At 42.4% G+C, this 18,845-nt stretch overlaps 1 protein-coding gene across 1 annotated transcript; it reads right to left on the bottom strand.

Moving 5' to 3' along the window:
* Nucleotides 1-451: 451 nt before the first annotated feature.
* TTC12 (tetratricopeptide repeat domain 12) lies at nt 452-18,777 on the bottom strand (the record flags this gene model as incomplete). The annotated part of the gene is made up of 21 exons (XM_082330619.1): nt 452-527; nt 1,417-1,642; nt 3,412-3,511; nt 4,392-4,493; nt 5,329-5,397; nt 6,140-6,241; nt 6,789-6,923; nt 7,914-7,977; nt 8,192-8,284; nt 8,951-9,119; nt 10,217-10,305; nt 11,480-11,549; nt 12,129-12,317; nt 12,606-12,666; nt 14,271-14,342; nt 15,322-15,381; nt 16,204-16,325; nt 16,839-16,916; nt 17,478-17,508; nt 18,077-18,228; nt 18,714-18,777. The coding sequence occupies 21 exons, from the start codon at nt 18,775-18,777 to the stop codon at nt 452-454; spliced, it is 2,124 nt and encodes a 707-aa protein (XP_082186745.1).
* Nucleotides 18,778-18,845: the final 68 nt, after the last annotated feature.

Here is an 18,845-nt window from a genome sequence, read left to right as displayed (position 1 = left end):
ACATGCAATACTGAATCATAATCTAGCCACCAGAGGAGAGCGTCCGGGGGGGGAAAAAAAAGGACTCTTCAAAGTCAGAACTCACAATTTATTTCTATTTTCTGCTAATACACTGGGTACTGGACCCAAACTGAAAAGTAGACTAGACGAGCCGTTGGTCAATGATTAACCAGCAAGGAACTCGCCAGTAAGAAAGGGGAACATCATTTATTAAAGCAAAGAGAAGCTTAATGCAAGCTGTTCTTTTAGTTGTTAGCCTAGATAATAAATTAACTTCTTTCTCCTGATACTTACATTGATATTGTTTCACTGGCTTCTATGGAGGACCAGCAAACACTTTGAAAAGGGATTGAAAAGTTGATGTGCTTTGAGTTAGTTTTATTACAGAAAAGAAGAAAATACTCAACAGCAAGTGATATTAACAGCACGTTTCGAAGCTCTCGTGAAGGCTTCAGATGCTATGCACGTATTTCATAGAGGAGTTCAGGATGGCCAGTCCATTGAGTCTCCGCAGTTGAAAAATATGCCTGAAAAGACACCAGAAAGGTTGCTGGGGAAATAGAGGACGACTAACAACAAAAGTTTTAAGCTTCCACCGCTCTGCTATACCGCATGCCCAAACCGTCAAGGATGTTTAATGCTATGTTTGATAAATTCCTCCTGAAGTAGTACGAGAAACAGAGTTTCTAGATTACTACCCCCCACAAAAAGGAAAATGGAAGTTCTAAATAGTACTTGACAATTGTTCAAATAGGTGACATTTCAAATCAACAAAACTAAGAAAATAAGGTGTTTCCCTTTTATATCTCAGGGGTGTTTTGCAAATCTCGGAGCAGACACTTTGTTGCTCGTTTGGGATTCCAACAGAAGCAAGGTCCTCAAACTTTTGGAACCTCAGCATTATCCCTTGCTTTCTGCAGTGGTTCAGGATGTGCATTAACAAGTTGAACTCAGTTCCTCTGTCTGGAACGCAGTTCAAGATCCAGTTGACAGTTTGCAGCCAGCTACAGCTTGGCGTACTCTTGGCAGGCAGCAGCAGACATTCTTTGCTGACATTTATACTTTTGTTTTGCTCTCATGATCGCTCTGACCTCTACAAACTTATAACATCACTCCTCCTCCTTCCATTCTTCCAGCACAGGCGACATCAGAAAGCAATGCAAAACGAGCTGCCTGAAACACGTTAAGACAGATGACTAACAACACAGGAACCCTAAAGCAGACCCGTGGGGACAGCACCACAAGTGGGAATTCTAGTTGGAGGAAGGGTTTCATGGAATATTTATATAAACTAATCATCTGCCCTGTACCTGCTTGCTCTATAAATAGAATTGACTTACACTGCTCAGTTTTTCAACAATTATCATCTAATAACAACCAGACAGTGCAAGAGAACAATAATCTTTTTTACAATACCTTGGTTCAGCGACACAAAGCTTCCCCAGAGCAATCGCTGCATTCTCCTGCACTGAAGTTCTTGTAGCATCACCACCAGCATGTTTCAACAAAATCATCACAACATTGGAATTCAGTAAGGACGTCGCTGCTCCAGGAACTACGAGGCACTGGCCAAGGCAGAAAGCAGCATTTCCCACAATCATTTCATTCTCCGAGTCCAACAGCTTCAGCAGCACACTGAACCCTGGGAGAAAGAGAGATTAATCGTACAGAACGCACACAGATTTCTTCAAGTAGCACTGATGTTTTCTCCTGTCTTTACCTAAACTCCTAGACAGAGAGCATTGTTCCGTGTCAGACATTTTTCTAGAAAACCTGGAGGGGCGAGGGAATTTCACAGCAAGGCTCAGGATCCTGGATGCTGTCTCGGCTTCACCTGCCTAGATGTCTTTCTCACAAAACTGAATCTGCACTCTAAGAGGTTCTCTAGCACGGAGCTTGTGTTTCTGCATTTTTTTAATATTTCTCTGAAACTGAACGTGGCACCTTTGCTGCTTGCAGGATCTCGCCCTGGCCTCTCACCCCCCCATACTAGCAGGGCAAGCAGAAAGTAGAGCACTTATAGCGCCCAGCCGAATGTGTTAAGACAGAAACGCTGTTGTGCAAAGAATCGCTGAAAAAAGGAACATTAAAAAAAAGCTTTCTATATATCCTTAGCTAACATAAAGCAGCTCAGCTCATCTACTTCTGTAACCTATACTAACACACAGCGACAGAGTATTTTGTCTATACTCTTGCCACAGAGTTGCAGAGCTCTTGCTGTCATCTGTAAGCAGCAGCAACATCTCAGGCCACAGAATCTAGAAACATTTAGACAGATGGCTTTCTAAATGAAATACGGCCGTGGCTTTCACATGCATGAAGTTTCCTTGGGGGCTGCATAAGTTTGCTTTGGTTTTCTTTCATGGTCCCATCTCTTCTTCCATATAACATCCCACCTCTTCTGCTGCAATATCTTCCGAAACGCAGTGCCGCTCCAGACAGCAACAGTGGCTGGTGCAGAAGCTGACCTAAGTGGCCCGGCTAGAATACCATTTCATGTCATGGCTCAACTCCAACAGGCTCCTAGCAACAGGGCAACGTCTGGGTTGGCAAACAGCGATGACAAAAGTACGAAATAGTGGCTTCTCAGAAGATTAAAACCCAGAGTTTTGGTGGAAAGAATGAGAGTGAAGTGTTATTGCTAATTTCAGGAAATGAAAGCTTCATCTACGGATGACAGTGAAACTAATACGGGGTGTACAAAGGGAAGATGATGCTCTGAGACGCTTTTAATGAGTGGAAATCCTTAGGGTTCAAGTTGAACTACATGAGCTGACAGTTTCTTGACAGGTTCAACCATTTAGATAAAACTTAAGTGTTCTCTGTTGTAGTTACATTAGCATTAATTGAACCTGGATTTTAAAGCAATCCAAGTAGCGTTATACCGCACGACTAGAGCGAATAGACTCAAAAATACCCTAAGACACCTGGTCTGATGTCATCGCTCTGTCTCCATATCCATTTCCTTTTACCACCAGGCCAAATATCCACATGTAAATTGAAGGAAACTACAAACAGCCTCAGCCTCCGGAAAGCAGACGTCTAAATGAAGTTTCTTATTCTAGCCACTAACTTCAGGAAATACAACCCAATTCGGTTACAGTTTACAAGCACTTTTTTCAAAATATATATATATTTCTGTCGCTGCAAAAGCCATTTTACTAGAGTAAAGCGCAGTTTCTCTAACTCAGGCTCCTTATCTGTTGTGCCTATTTCCATCCACACACAGAGCTAAGGCTCACTGAGCACTCCTTCAGGAGGTAAACCAGCACATTCCTCAGAAAACATGGCTGAAGTCTTGCAAGAGTAAAACCCAGTGTTCAGTTCCCTTCTAGAGAGGAAGAAAGGAATTGGGCGATACTGAGATTACATCTCTGCATTCAGTCTCTAATTAGTGAAGTCGTCACTTACCTTTATCCGACTTCACTAGATCTTCTTGAGCTTGTCTGCTACTTCTGGTGCAGATGGAAAGGGTCTGCATACTATAGTTGGATGTGAGCTGTCCTCCAGCCTAGATTTGTTTAGAATAAAGCATACGTTAACAAACATGGCGCTCATACCCCAGCTTACTCAAGGTTACAGAATAGCTTAGGTACCATGGAGATAGTCAGGTATTCCCTGTGCCTAAGCCCAAATACCAGATGAAGACCTTTGTACAGATCTCGGGACGAACACAGGCTGAAAATGACGCAAGAACCATCTCTTTCCTGCCAGCAACGAACATACAAAATTCCCTGAATCTCGGGAGCCCAATTCCTTTCAAACTATTAACTCCTCTGATGCTTGCTAGTTACAAGAGCCAAGCTGAGTGCCACCACCTTTTCCTAGACTAACTTTATCTGCATCATAGCAAACCTGTAGAGTCCACATCAGGCTGGGTGGATACACATTCTGCTAGATACACAGATCTACAGCAAAACAGCGTCTACAGATTAACACATGCATTATTTAGGGAAAAAGGGCTCCCAGGCTTGATTCAGCACTCACTGATAATCAGCGGAAGGGGCTCCATTGCTTTTCAGTGGTCTGAATTAGATCACACCAATTTTGAGCTTTAATCCTCCAACTGGGCCTGCAGTAGCGGATTCTTGAATTTGCAGGTCTCTGCAAGCAGAGCTCTGCACAGGCATCTGGCCCACATGGAAATGACTGAAAAATCTGGGCTACAGACCAGACGACAGAAAGCAGTCTAGTCTCCAAACTGGCTGCCTAGCTTAAAATTAAATTTGAGAGCGCTGTTACAATGGACGACACAGATGCGTACGCACGCAGCCACAGTGACTGCACAGATCTTTCTCCTAGGGAAAGGGAAGCTAAACGCAGGCACTAGTATGGTTTTCTTAAGGGGCAACGCAAGCAGAAATAAAGTGAAGTTTGTTAAATTAATTTACTTTCAAGAACTTGATCATCTTCTTCACTACCCCTCCTTTTACTACTTCTTCCACTGCCGAGGAGGATGAGGGCAGGATGCGACTTAGCACTCCAATGGCTCTCTTAATTAGAAAACAGTGTTAGAGAAGAAGCAGGGGGGGGAAAAAAAAAAAAAAAAAATCTTTATTTGTCCAGACAGCTTTAAGGAGTTTGCAAACTATTTTCTTTTTGCAGAATGAACCCAAATTAAAGTGATAAAAGGAGAAGCTTACAGAAATACAACAAAGAACATCTTTACGACATGGCTTTTTTATTGCCACTATAACTGAACTCAGCACAGCTTCTAAGGCCGCAGTGTAGAGAGAGATGAGACCAAACTGAGATCAGAACAACTCCCTGTATGTTTATTTATTGAAACAAATTCCTAGTAGGAACCGGCCCAGCACTGCTGGTATTGAGTCCAGTGAAACAGATCAGAACAATTCCTGTGAGCTGAGAGATGTGAACGGACTCTGAGTCCACATCTGCTCCTACCCGTTTGCCTTGAATAACTGCTATCTGTGGGAGTTACACACCATTAATAGGAGTACAATCTCCTAGGTATGATTCACATACAAGAATTGTAAAAAGAAACAGCTCCTAAACACCAAATTGTTCTTGCTCCTTTGCTTCTAGATTGGTTTTTTTAAGGGTTTTCTATTGAAAACCATCCTAAGGACGAAATGATTTATAAGAGCTTCTATTAAGTAGATTTCAAGAGAACACTGAGAACCTCTTGCATCAAACAATATAAAAAACTGAATAAGTGGTGTATTATTTCTTTACTACTAATCATTATGAGTGTTTTAGGCTTCAAAGCCTCATGTGCAGACTTGCACAGGGCAGCAGTTTGCACTGAAGTGTTCAGGTCAGGTCAGCTAATACCACCTTTCGTTAGTCCATAGATATCCCACTTACTGTCACAATCCTTCCATCCTTATCCCTGAGGAGAGACATGCACCTGCCACTTATGTCCACAGCAAAGTACTGAAACAACAATGTGAAAAACTCAGGTCCAGCTGACTGCTGGGAAGCGTTCCAACAGAAATGGGTTAATAGACAAAGTACTCTACAACAAAAAATCCAATGGAGATCAGGGCCCACATGGCAGTACATTACTAACACTTCTCCACCCAGACGTAACTCAAGAAATTCTTCCTTCTTGATGGAATCCTTAGTTTTAAATAATTTGGGAATGTGCCAAGCATCTAAGAATATGCCATAACTGGAGACTGATGCCAAACAAAACATTTATACCACTATGGAAAGGTACTATATGTGCTTTACACTGTATTTTTCTCATAACTGTGTGTACACGGGGGGGGAAGAAGACAATTTTGTAAGTTTTTTCACTTTTTAGCTTACTTAAATTGTCAACTACCCTTAATGATAACCTTAAACACCAATAAAAGTTAAAAATTAACTGAACACCAGCAAAATTCAAGGTTGGCAGCCTTAAAGTGCTTCAGCAAGCTTGATGTGAAAGAGGGCTCTAAATCCATTTAACGCAGTCAAGCTCTTTTTCCCTGTACAGACTGCAAGGTCACGATATTCCGCAGTCATTCCCTCACCTATTCTATTTGAATGTTCTGGTATGACTTCAGTGACTTGCAGCGGGCCCATTTACCGTAACAAGGGAGGAGGATGCTCTACCTGCTCAAGCAATTCTGAATCTCCGAGGAAGTGATTATAAGAACACTACCAAAGAAAATCCAAATATCTCGCATACCTGGATGATCACATTTGATTCAAGCAGTAAGTTCATCATTAGGCCCAGCACCGCAAACAAACACTCCTGGCATTTGGGTGTGCTGACGCCAAAGCATTCATCCTGGGTACAAAGGAGAGAAGAGTGCAATCAATTCAGAGGTTCAGAATATGCACTTCCTCAGTCTTCTGCGTGCTTACTTACACGGCGCATCAGTGTTCCCCTGATGCATCATGAACTCGGAAAGAAGAAAAAGTCCAGTGAGCACCAGAGCTAATGATGCCTTTCTGATACAGAGTCGTTCTTGCGTTTGTTTCACCTTGGTATCTAAAGCTGCGCACTCCAAACTTCTGATGTTTAGGCAGTGAACAAGATCCTTTCCCACCCTCTGAATTCTTTACTTTCTGAGGACCGAGTTCATACCGCATCCTTACCCTAAAAGGGGCCACCTACAATGAGGGAACACTTACTCTCCTCCACCCATCTATCGATCCATAACCTATGTGAAAAACAGACCGCTTTGAGACCCTTATCCAACTAGCAAATTTCAAAGATCTCAGTCAAGGGTTCAGAGCTATCAGCAGAGGCAGACAAACACAATCACACAAGTGCATTTCCACAGGAGACAGGGCTGAAAACACTATTCCAGGGAGCCATCGAGTTTCTTTACCACAAGCTTTAAGCACGCTTGCCAGCACTCTTTGGACTTGGCCATCTGCATTCGAATGACAACATCTGCACACAGATTCCCCATGATGCCAATGCAACGGGCAAGGGCTGCCTGGTTCACCAGCTTGGCAGAGGTCTAAAGACAGAAGAGTGGAATAACAAATTAAGAACAAATGACGAGGAAACAACAAATGCGTGTTCCTATCCCTCCGGCAGTGGAAAATGGGATGCCAGACTCTCTCTCACCTATGTTAAATCCCAACTGTCCAAAGTTTGCAAATCGCCCTCATTTTCAAAATTAATCTCCCAATGACGTTTTAACAGTCTTGGGAGAAAGCGACTGGATTCTGTGGTCCCTAACCTCGGACTGTGAACATTTCCTACTATCACTTACTTGGGTCACAGAACAGAACAGCCTCTGCTGCAGCTGTAATTCCAGTAAGGTATGCTGAAAAGGAGAGAGCAACAAGCAATGCAAAAATGCTGTAACTATCGCCTTGTCTTGGTGCTCGTTTGGAGAAGTGGAAGTATTTTACTTCCCAGCAATATCTGCTTTCTGCAACAGAACCAAGCTTCCCTATCATCTTCCCTCTTCCTGAGGACAGCTTTTCTGTACCCACAGTATTGTAATTTTGTAGTTTAAACAAACAATAACCAGGAAAGGGATCTGAACCACTAAACATCTTTACCGCCTGACCTAATGTCATCTCTTCACCCTGATCTCTCAGATTAGAAAGAAACAGAAAAAGTCACTATCCAAGATATAACCAGTTGGTGACAGTGGATTAAAGTCACATTAAGAAGAGCGTAACACCAAGCTGAGGGTGAAATCCTGGCCTGACAGAATACCAGCGGGAATCCGCAACCAAGCCCAGAGTTTTCACTGAATGTAAAACTAGTAATGTGTAGAAACCAAGCACTAAGTACTGGAGACTGAAAACATTTTCAGTGTTCGACATGACAAAACTGGATTTCTTATGCCTACAGAACTAGAGACACAGTAACTACTGTAATTGTACCACAGAGGGGTTCTGCCTAGGAACAACTGGCTGTAAAACTGGAAAGAGCGGTCATAAGACGTTACGCAAAAGTAAACCAGAAATATAGAAACCGAGATCTTTCATACCAGCAACTGGGTGAATAAGGGTAAAACACCTGTGGAAAGCATGACACGACACTGGCTTTTGAACCTGTTGGGGGATAAAGCAAGCCATATTTGGACACTTCAAGCTTCAGACAAAAATCACAGATAAAGGCAACACAACAGCAACATAAAGACACGTAAACATCAGTCAGCAATGTACCCTCACAGCAAAGAAGGCCAACAGCCTCTATCACTGGCTCATTTAGTACATTTCAAAGTACAACTTCATAAAAAAGAAAGAATGAAGAAATGTAAGTTACCTTTCCTCTTCAGTTAAATCGGATAGTATGTTCATGGCACTACTAGCCCTGGCATCAGTGCTGTTGACAAATGCCATCAAAATTTGCAGCCATCTGTTATTAAAAAAAGCAAAAAAATTACGTCAGCTTTGGTTTCATTATTAAAGATCAAAAGTGCATTTTAAGCACATCAATGCAACTTTAGGATCTTAAGTTCCTTTGTGTTCCGTAGGGTTTTGACCAAGCTGGACATACTAGGCCCTCCAAACATACTCAGTCATCTAACTGCCATTAGAACAATATTTTGACACTAGATTCTCTTGCCATATCGTCCCTCTTTGCACAAGTACAGTGATTTTAACACATGTACCAATTTCTGTCAGCATTAGAACATTTCATCAGCATGTAAGCTTCACGGACATTCGAAGCTAAGCTGCTTTGCTGCTGGCGAACATCTTGGGGACAGACAAGTAGAATGCAACGGTCAGGACCGAGAACACCATCAGCACAGCCCAGTACTGAACAGCTTCAACAGATTGTAAAGGCCTGCAGGGAATGTCAGTGTTGATGCTTGCATGGCTTAAAAGGGCATGCTGAACAGACCCAACAGTCTTTGGAGGGGTTTAACTACAAAGCTTTGTAGTAGCCAAGAAAAATTAATCTCCTGCCTGAATAAAAAGAGCATCGTACCATTCACCTTGGTGCTAGTGGAATGAGTTCTGAACATCTGCGAACCCAGGCATTAAGGAAATTTTTCTGAGGTACAGTACTGTTTCTTACTTGGTTAGGTCCTGGTGCCTGACCAACAGTCTCCTCCCGTTCTCATTCTCCGAGTAAAGAGAAATTAGTGCCAATGTCTCCTTTTGGATCTCTGGTACCCCAGAAGAAAGCAGTTTTGGCAGCTGTGCATTCACATCAGGGTGAGTCAATAGAAGACGCTGATTTTCTTCTGCAAAAAGAGAAGATCTAAGAGCAATGTCACACACAATGGCATCCCCATTACTCTTATTTTTTTTTATTTTCTAGGTGCCGATTTAGCAGGTTTAATGTCTTTATTTCATCCACTAATGTGCTCATTCACTCTGATGTGTTCATCTTGCATAACGCTCCTGCAGAGCAATGGTAAGGCAGAACACCCACAAATCTTCTCTCAGCCCCATTACTTCAACACATACACTGGTGTTTGAATTTCTGCTCTCACCAGCAACACGCCAGCTTCTCAGGCCCCAAGCGCTTTTTCAAACAAAGAGACACCAGAATCGTGAGCACGAAGTGCTCCTCACTGCATCAGCCGCCTGCAAACTGCTAGCGTTCAGGCTGTTCGGGCACAACAGCACACTGCCCTGCAAGGCACAAACACGTAGGCTACACGAGCCTGCACGTTACTCTCTATTTACTGCTAACTACCTATGGGCAGAATATAAAATGGGTTTTCCCCTTACCTCACAGCACGACTATTCTCTTGGGCATCAGCTGGATCCCATGATATACAAGTCAACACAGAAGCTGACACCAAGCATTCCGTATTTCCCTCGTGTGGCACTCCACACCGCTTTACCACCCACCATCACCCCAGACCATTTCTCATCTACGTGCATACTCCCTAGAAACAGAGGCAAGGGCTACCTGCCCCGTGACTACTGATTGTGAATACCAAAGGAATACAGCCTTCTCTAGTGGCACGTCTATAAAACTCTGCATTTTGCTGGTAAAACTGCTTAAAAAAGACAAAATGATACCGTGATATTATCTTAAAAGCAGCAGTAATCACAGGGAATTTACTATTCACCCTTTCAGTAGATTCAAAATGCTCACAGAAATAGCCTGGAAATTTCATCTCATGATGCACAGAACTGCCAAAATTGTGGTTGCTGCCAGCAGTGTACCTCCAACACTTGCATTTGACCTGTAAAACTTGGTTTACAATAAGGTCTAGACCCAAGTGCTCTGCGAAAGTGATGTTCATGCCAAACAACCGTTTTAGACACAGTAAGTGCCATATTAACAGTACATTAACAATGAGTAATGTTGATTACATAGTTTTACCATTCCCAGCGCAGACAGCTTGCCAAAGGAAGAGAAGAGAAACAGACAGATCCACTTCATCAGTGTTTTTTCTCTCTGCACAGAAGGCCCTAAATTAGAAATGTTAGCTTGTGAAAAGAGCAAAGGACAGACCAAACAATTAGCTCTTTGGCTAGGGAAATCAGCAGAGGCCCACAGAGATGAGAATCTGCCACGTGAACACTTAAGCTCGTCAGCTCTAAACCCAGCTCATTTTTAGGACCATCAGACTTGTTTTCCAGAGGACCTCCCCTGAGACCAGGTTTATGATCTGCTAGCTCTACTCTACCCTCAACACACACAGACCCTATAATGAGCATTACACGGCACAATACAGGTGATAAATTCAGTTCTGCACCGAGACAGTTGTGAATAGCCAGGGCGTAAAAACTTGGTGCAGATTTGGAAGTGCTTCATCTCTTAAGTCTGTTTACAGCCAATACCCAAAATACTGATGAACCCTAAAGAAGTCTCTGTGCTGCGGTCCCACTGACCACCTTAAAGAACAGCTCTCCTGCCCTGCTCAACCAGATCATGCTGTCCTGAACCTACTTAGTTGTGCAAAATTTTCAAACCGCATCTTTTGCACGTCTTGTTTCCATTACCTATCTGAACCTGACTCAAATATACATTCAGACAAGAGATCTCTCTAAAGACAAAGTTTATAAAGCAATACAGATAAATATTAGTCAGATTTGTTTCTTGATTACTGAAACACAATATAACAGCAGCCAAGAAAATACAGCAGCAGAAGATACAGGTCCCCACAGACGATCCTCTTCCTCGATTACAGGATTAGAGAGTTTCACAGGTTCCATTGCAGAGCTATATGGCCAAATATTTACTGGTGGCAATTAACAGCACCAGGGAGTCTAGCCAGGTACACTTAAAGCAACTAAGTGCTTTCAGATGTTCTTTTATATTAAGGTTGTTGTTGTTGTTGGTTTTGTTTGTTTGTTTTTTTAAAAAAACCTGCTCTCACCATGAGAGATAGGATAACTGTACAGAAATAGGAGTCAGAAACAGAAATTCATTAAATTCACTAATTCTGTTCACTGCATCTAAGAGAGCACTATTCGTATAAGAGTCAGATATCAGTCAGTCCATTCAGACATTAAAATCTGTTATTACGTTCTCTTTTGATCATTTCATCCGCATTTCAAGAGGCGATTATGTTTCTTGAAAACAGTATTTTCATTTCCTCATGCTGTAACACCCTACTGTTTTCCTTTGGAGAGCTCTTACCGTCTTACAATCTCGTTGTCTTTGAGGATACTGAATCCATTGTTTGTTCTAAATAAAGTTTGCTCAGTGCCTGAAAAATTCGGAGATAAACAAATCAGCTCTGTGATCCATCTGGCTGATGTACCATTGTGAAGGCAGACTCCTGCTGTTCTATAACACAGCGTTAAAAGAAAAGGTCACTGGATCAACAGCTTTGGGGAAAGAACATCGTTAAAAGAGGGGAAAAACTTCAAGAATGCTACTTGAAGTAGAAGCAGCTTTGGAGCTGAAGACCGCTCTAAATTCATGCCTGGTGCCGTAAAGAACAATTGACTTCAACTGAAAGGCTTTTTAGGAAGACCGAAACATGAGACTGGCTTGGCAAATCAATATGCTTTAACAGAGAATTACAAATATTTCCAAACAAAGGAAACGGCTCTTAAGATCCAAATCTGTAAAGAAGTCTTAACAGCTCAGCTACAACATTGGTCTAGTTCTAAAAAATATGCGTCAATATCTACTGGCCATAAACTTTGAAATATCAAACACTGCTGATTTTATGTTTTAAATATAGGAATAGTTTTGCTGTTCTTTTAAAAACTACGCCACTTGTATTCATCTACGTGGATTACAACTCCCAGGATCAAGAAGCTTTGCATCAAATACTTACAATCTTTCACAGCTCCCGTCAAAAGTCTGATCCCTCCTGCATAGTAGAGGATATTCTGGCCAGGCCTATCAAGTTTCTGCAGCAGTTCTTTTATGGACAGAGCGGCAAGCTTTCCAGACTGAACTTCCTTCATTGCTTTCTCTTCATCTTTCATTCTTTTTTCCTCCAAGTTTACCTCGTTCATACAATCTTGGAAATCAAAAGAAGACAAAGCGTGGCAGTTAAATGTTCTGATACGGTCAAGTTGCAAGTAAAACGATGAAGTTGACTCCATGACAGAGAGAGGACTACCTTCTACATACAGATGTACAGAATGACCCACGGCTCCGGTGAGTGAAACAGAGCTTGAAGAAGAAACAATCAGAAACAAAAGCTACATGAAGAGACTCCCTCAAAAGTTCTGAAGAGCAGAACAGTGGTTTCTATTAAGCTCCATCCTGATCAGAAAACAAGGGACGCAGAATTTCTATTTCTTACCTTTAAATAGGCTTTCCTTGTGGGGATCAATTTGTAAGATCTTCTCATAACACTGCCTGGACTTAACAGAGGAAAGAAACGGGTTCTCAATTTAAGATAAAAATGGGAAGATGATAAAAATTATATCCCAGTGATCCTGTTTAAGCTCAAAAGCTCTTGGGCCACAGTACTTAATAAGTGTGAAAAATCAAATTTATGGAGACACACAAGTCAAAACCTTCATAATCAAAAGCGTAAGTTGAATGTTATTCTCAGTCCCTACATCTGCCTGCTATTTCAAATTAAAAGGAAAATTTCAATTACAAACCTAGGAACATATTAGTAGGGATAAAAAAGCAAAGTTCCAGCGAGAAAACAGAAAACGAAGCATAGCATTAAAACTGCAGGAACTGGAACTATCAGCAGGGATCAGACATGTGGATCTTGTATTTGTGCATTTTGTGTATCATCCTGAACGTATGCTCGGAATTAAACTGATCACCAAGCCTGCAACAGGGAAGAACCTTCTTCACAGATCGACCTGCCAAGAACCCCTCAAAGTGGATTTCCGTAGATTTGTACTGCCCATGCCCTACAGTTATTTCTCGTGACGTCGTTTCTGACAGGATCAGAAATACTTTTGAGCTTGCCTGCTCTCCTCTTCAGGCTCTTTCTTCTTTTTGAAGATGAAGGGTCAGGATTGTACTAAAATATCTGGCAGTTTATTTCAAGCTTAGGTATTTGTTAATAGGATGTTCCATTATTTTAACAGTGTTTATGCTTCCATTAGCTTTTCACACATGAAATGCAGAATTAAATCTTTTGTTTGACGTTCATTTCACTAGGATCTTGGGAAAAAAATGATAGCGCTCTCACTACCATCTTTCTTCTTAACAGTTCACTTAACTTGAAACATGTAGAGATTTTTCTCATCCACAGGGGACATGCAATAATTTCTTAGTTATATGCAGCAACAGTTTAATAACACCCGCTGCACAGAGCAATTTAGGACAAAAAAAGTGAAATACATTTTAATCGATTGTCTCTTTGGGGGAAACGTAGTCACTGCTAGTAGACTGCAATCGCAAGACTCTGCAGTACCTGGCAAGGATACTCCTTCGCTCTGATCCTTAGCCGAGCTGAAATACGGCACTTCCAGCACTACCGCTTCCCTGAGCACACATTGCTAATATCACTCTTGAAGCACTTCAACAGAAGTGCCAAACACGGGATTCTCTGAGCACATACGCAGTCCTTGCAGGCTCCCCAAACACTCACCAGTCTAGCCTCGAGCCTCACGGCACCCGAGTGAAGCTTGCTGTCTTGGTGCCTGACAGCCAAGTGGTGGCAAATTCCCACCAGATAAACCACGTATACCGAACAGAAAATTCCCTCATTCTTTTGAGGCTGATTAGAGCACAAATTGACACAGCTACACAGAAGTGTCCTACATTTTGTGTGTACCAAAGTAAAGGATACAGGCTACTTTACTAAAATGCGGAAAGAAGACTTGATTTTAGAATTATTAGCCTTTACAAAGCACAGAATTTTCTCTCAAGTCTAAAGGCTCAACATACTTCCATTTGTCCGATTCTTAAGATCTCAAATTTCTCCCTCTCACCCACGACATCACGTCAAAAGCAGAACAAAACACAGGCCCGCGGCCACAGGATTTAGTCAGCTTACCTCACTGTAGTGCTTAAGTGCCAGGTGAGCTTTCCCCATTAGAAAATAGGCTTTGATACATTTTTCATTGCACTGTGTTAAAAAAGGAATTATTAATTATGCGTTTAGAAACTTTAACCTTTTAATATTTTTTCAAACCTTCTGATTAATAGGTATAGCTCCCGAAAATAACTGTAAGCACAGAAGAGGGTATTCATACTATCTACTAGAGGCATCAAAAGTTTATGTGCTGAATTATTACCTCCAGGTCCCAGCTTTCCTTCCCTATGCAAGGAACATAGGCTTTGGTCTGGTTAAAGGTGGAAAGCAGCTGGTGCCAATGTCCTTCCCAGAAAACTGCACTTCAGGCAATACAGGCAGACTCTCATGCAATTAGGTAACATTAAGGCCTGCATCAACAAGTCTATAACCACAGAACTTCTACGACAACAGAACTGCCGTATGTCTTTTGATTAGTTCTGCCAGGAATTAAATAAGTAATAGTTTTCATTAGCCGTCCACAAAAAAAATTGAGGGAACATCTAGCTCAACACTAACAGATTCAGTGATCGTTTCCAGTTCAGTTATGTGTCACAAACATTGATGTCTTGAAATGATGCTGCAAGTATTATTAGTGATCTGTTAATTGTGTTGTAGTCATGGGCCTCACTTACGTAACACAACCGAACTTGGATTCAGCTATTTGGCATTTTATGTAATCTTTACCTTTCCCACCAGATCTGATCTTTGTGAGCCTAATGAGTCCCTTTTCCCTTTTTAGAAGGATGAGCAAGATATTATGTGCCAATGTGCGTAGTTAATAGCTTATTATCACTTACAACAAACTTCTTAATTGAAAGCTCTTAAGAGCTAGAAGAGCTTCTGCACATAGGCAGCACTGAAATATTAACTGCTTTATACTGTTCAAGCTAAGTCAGAACGCAGGAATCTGTGCGACGCCACCATATTCTTTCATTTCCATTGGCCAGTCATCTCCATATCACCAGTTACACACAAACCCACCTTCCGGGAGCACTTGACCTGATCGTAAGAGACAGAATCCTGAAGTTACCTTTAATGCCCATTCACAGTCACCAATCGCTTTTTCATACTCGTGCATCTTCAGGTAGGCCTAAAATAAAACCAAGAGAGTCCAGGCAGAAGAATTAGAATACTTCAAACAACTTCCACTCGCTGTTGTACAAACATTAGCTAATTAAAAAAAAAAATAAAGTTAGACTGTTGATTTGCCTAGCCATTGATTTTGCAGGATAATTACCAGCTGTTTCGTAACTTGTCTTCCATCTCCTTCGAGTTTGTAATTTAGAATAAATTTAATAAACCAAAATTCAAGACACACATATGGATTATACAAGGCAAGCAGAGAATGCAAAGCAAACGTTAACATTCTACCGTTACAAAAGTGATCCCTAAAAAAAATAAAATAAAAAAAAAATCAGTGCATTTAAATAAAACTATGACCTAGAATGATTTTTCTTCCCACTTATTCTGGAGGAGCAGGGGTTCACCTGTGCCACATCCAAGCGGGAAGAGTTGCGAACACTCCATCAGGAAGGACCAGCCACAGCAGAACTAAAGCTTCCGAGGGATTCAGACACATCGATCAAGAGGGAAGAATTTGCACCTCTAATGATCTCCTTTGTGCAACTCTTTCATTAAGTTCGTAAAAAGACTGCACTGTCTTGCTGTTAACTTCTAGCCACGGTAAAAATTTACTGTTGATAATATGGCAGCAAAGCAGAACTCATTAATTCCTGGTAGTGGAGGACGGCCAGGAAAAATTGTTTGCTCCCCTTTTTTAAGCCTCTCTGTGATGCAACACATATCACCTTTTATGAAAGTCACTTAGATAACAGAGCAATCCTTTTCGGGTTCTATCCTGGCAAAGTAACACTAAAAACAGTAGAGTGGTAGCTCATTTCCACATGCTGACCTGTGCTCTGTTTGTGTAAAGTTCCTGCTTATCTTTCAGTTTTTCCAGACCTTCAGTGTATCTCTGAATGGCCATGACATAGTCTCCTTTCCTGAAGGCATCGTTTCCCTTCTCTTTCAGAGCTGCAAAACAACAGACACGCGTTCAAAATAACATTTGGTTTTTATTTCCCCAAATGGTGACTGAGGAAACAGAGGCCATGTTCTCCTGTTGGAATAACCATCAAAATTCCAGTCCAGCTCCACTGCAGCTGTCTTCATTACCATTATTTGCAAGGGACTCCTGAGCTATTCAGTGCACGTGATCCCCATTCCTCTTTCAGAAGGAAAACCGATCGTTTGTCTTTGCCCAGCCCAGCTCTGAAATGCTCAAACTCGCTCCCTCCATCCCAAACCCTTACCATAAAGAGGACAGTATGGAGAAGCGCAGGCTGCAACAACTCTGTGAAGTATATAATCCTGTTATATCCAGCTAATCGATGCTGTGGGCAAGACTGTTGGTCTCGGCCAACCGAAGCTCCGTCTCAGTGTGCATAAGAATGGCAATAAGACAGTAGCTTGATAGCCTCTTAAATCAGCCCAGTTCCTGCTAAGTAGTTTTTGAAGGCATTAGCTAGAAAGGCCTTTAGCAATTACCATTTGCTAACTGTTCATTTCTCTTCCGTCGTTTAGCTCGTTCTTTTGCATCCTTTTCCAAAATTGCCAGAAAGCCATCTTTGAGCCAGGAGAGTTGTTGGCATTTCAGTGGTGGTATTAAAAAAAAAAAAAAAAAGAAAAAGAAAAAAGCAAGCTTCATTAAAATCAACCCACAGATAAGAAAAAAGTACTTTCTAAAGGGATTTCTGAGTCATTTCTCTACAAAGAAAATATTAAGGGGACATTTCAACAATTAAACTGGAACATGGATGACAAGCTATTACAGATAAAGACCATGCTGCCACTCAGGATTTGCATACTTCCCGCAAAGTATCTCATCTCTAGAGATAAACTTGTTTCCTTTTGAATTCAGAACACTAACATTTTAGATGAGAGGCCAGAAGAGGATAACAAACTACACCAACAAGCTTCCTACCTATGAACAAGTACAGCCATACTGGTAAGATCCTCGAGTGTGTTCCTAGGCCTGACTGACTTTTGATTAAAGTCACTAGAAAAGTTAGCTTTGACTTTGGCAGGGGTAGAATTAGATCTCGCATGAAGTAACAGCAATCCTTACTCCATCTCTGCTAAAACAGATCGAAGAGATGCTAAATACTAGAGAGAGCACTGTCCTACCTGTGTTCGCTGCCTCTGCGTTTGCCGTGTCCTAAAAGAGAAAGACAGCACATGCATCTACGCATACAGACGTTTTAGTAAAACCCATAGCAGCAAAGGAACAGCTGGTTAAGTTGTTCAAAGCTACAGGGCATCCGAAATATCCAGATTGATGCATCCTGGGAATATCAAATTGACGCTTAAACAAAGGATTGTAAGGACTTTTTGACGTTACCGGAAAGCTTCCATTTGTATCCTTACGAAGCAAGTCACTGAAATCCAAACCCTACTGCAGGAATCCAAGCCTAATGAAATTAACGCAAGGATTCTTGTGTCTTCAACTAGTTTTGCTCCCGTGCCTGAAGCACAGGTAAAAGCTACAAGTTATGGCACCCCAGTGCTTCAGAAGAAGTATTCTGTGTTATTAGCAGTCTTAAGACAAAGATAACATGACATCAAGCACCTCCCAATACGATAACTAGTGAAAAAAAGAGTCGCGTTCAGAACATGCTTGTAAGTATTGTTCAAATTTTTTCTCCTGGGCAAGGAATGCGAATTAGTGGTATCTGAAAGACCTGAACTGCACACAGCTTTAACTTCAGAAGGGAAAAACCCCTTACAGAAGCTCGCGTGTTGATGACTGTTCTGTTCACCGTAGTCTTGCTTTCTCCCTCCTTGCTAGTTTCTTGGTCGTGGAGCCTTTTCTCTGTTTCAGCAATGGTTTTTTCCCTGACAGCTGGGTCTGTGGAGTTCAAGCCTTGCACTAAATTGGCTAAAAAGGGGATGAAAAAAAAAGAGAGATGGGCACACACAACCACAGACGACTCTAAGCGACCCTGGGGGGACCAGGAGCGCGGGTGTGCCTCTGATGACACAGGCTTTTGACGGCACCGGTGACCAGGACGGCCTTCGTAAATGGAAACTTTTACATATACAAGTTCAGCTCACTGCCACGAGCCGCCTACGGCTTCTGCGTTACAAAAGCTCCTAGGTGTAGAAAGCAACCCTTGGCACCCGCCGAGCCTCACCGCACCTCAGCTCGTGAGGAGACTCCAGGCAAAACAAACTCGGACCGGGGGGGCGGCAATTTTCCTCTTCTCCGCTCCTTCTCCGCCATCCTTTTACCCACCCCCTTTTCCTTTCAGTCCCTCGCACCCCACCTGGAGACAACGGCGGCGTCCGACCGCCTCCGGCCCCCGGCGCCTCCCCGGGGGCGGCCAGCTCCGCTCCGCTCCGCTCCGCCCCGGCCCCGCTTACCGATATCGTCCACACGGCGGAGGAACCGCTGGAAATCCTCCTCCTGCTCCGCGTCCGCCAGCATGGCCGGGCCGGGCCGGGCCGGGCCGCGCCGGGGGAACGGAACGGAACGGAACGGGCCGCAAGGCACGC

This window comes from Platalea leucorodia (genome assembly GCF_965183815.1).
Source record: "Platalea leucorodia genome assembly, chromosome: 20".
Taxonomy (NCBI): domain Eukaryota; kingdom Metazoa; phylum Chordata; class Aves; order Pelecaniformes; family Threskiornithidae; genus Platalea; species Platalea leucorodia.
This window is presented reverse-complemented; position numbering and strand designations above follow the sequence as displayed.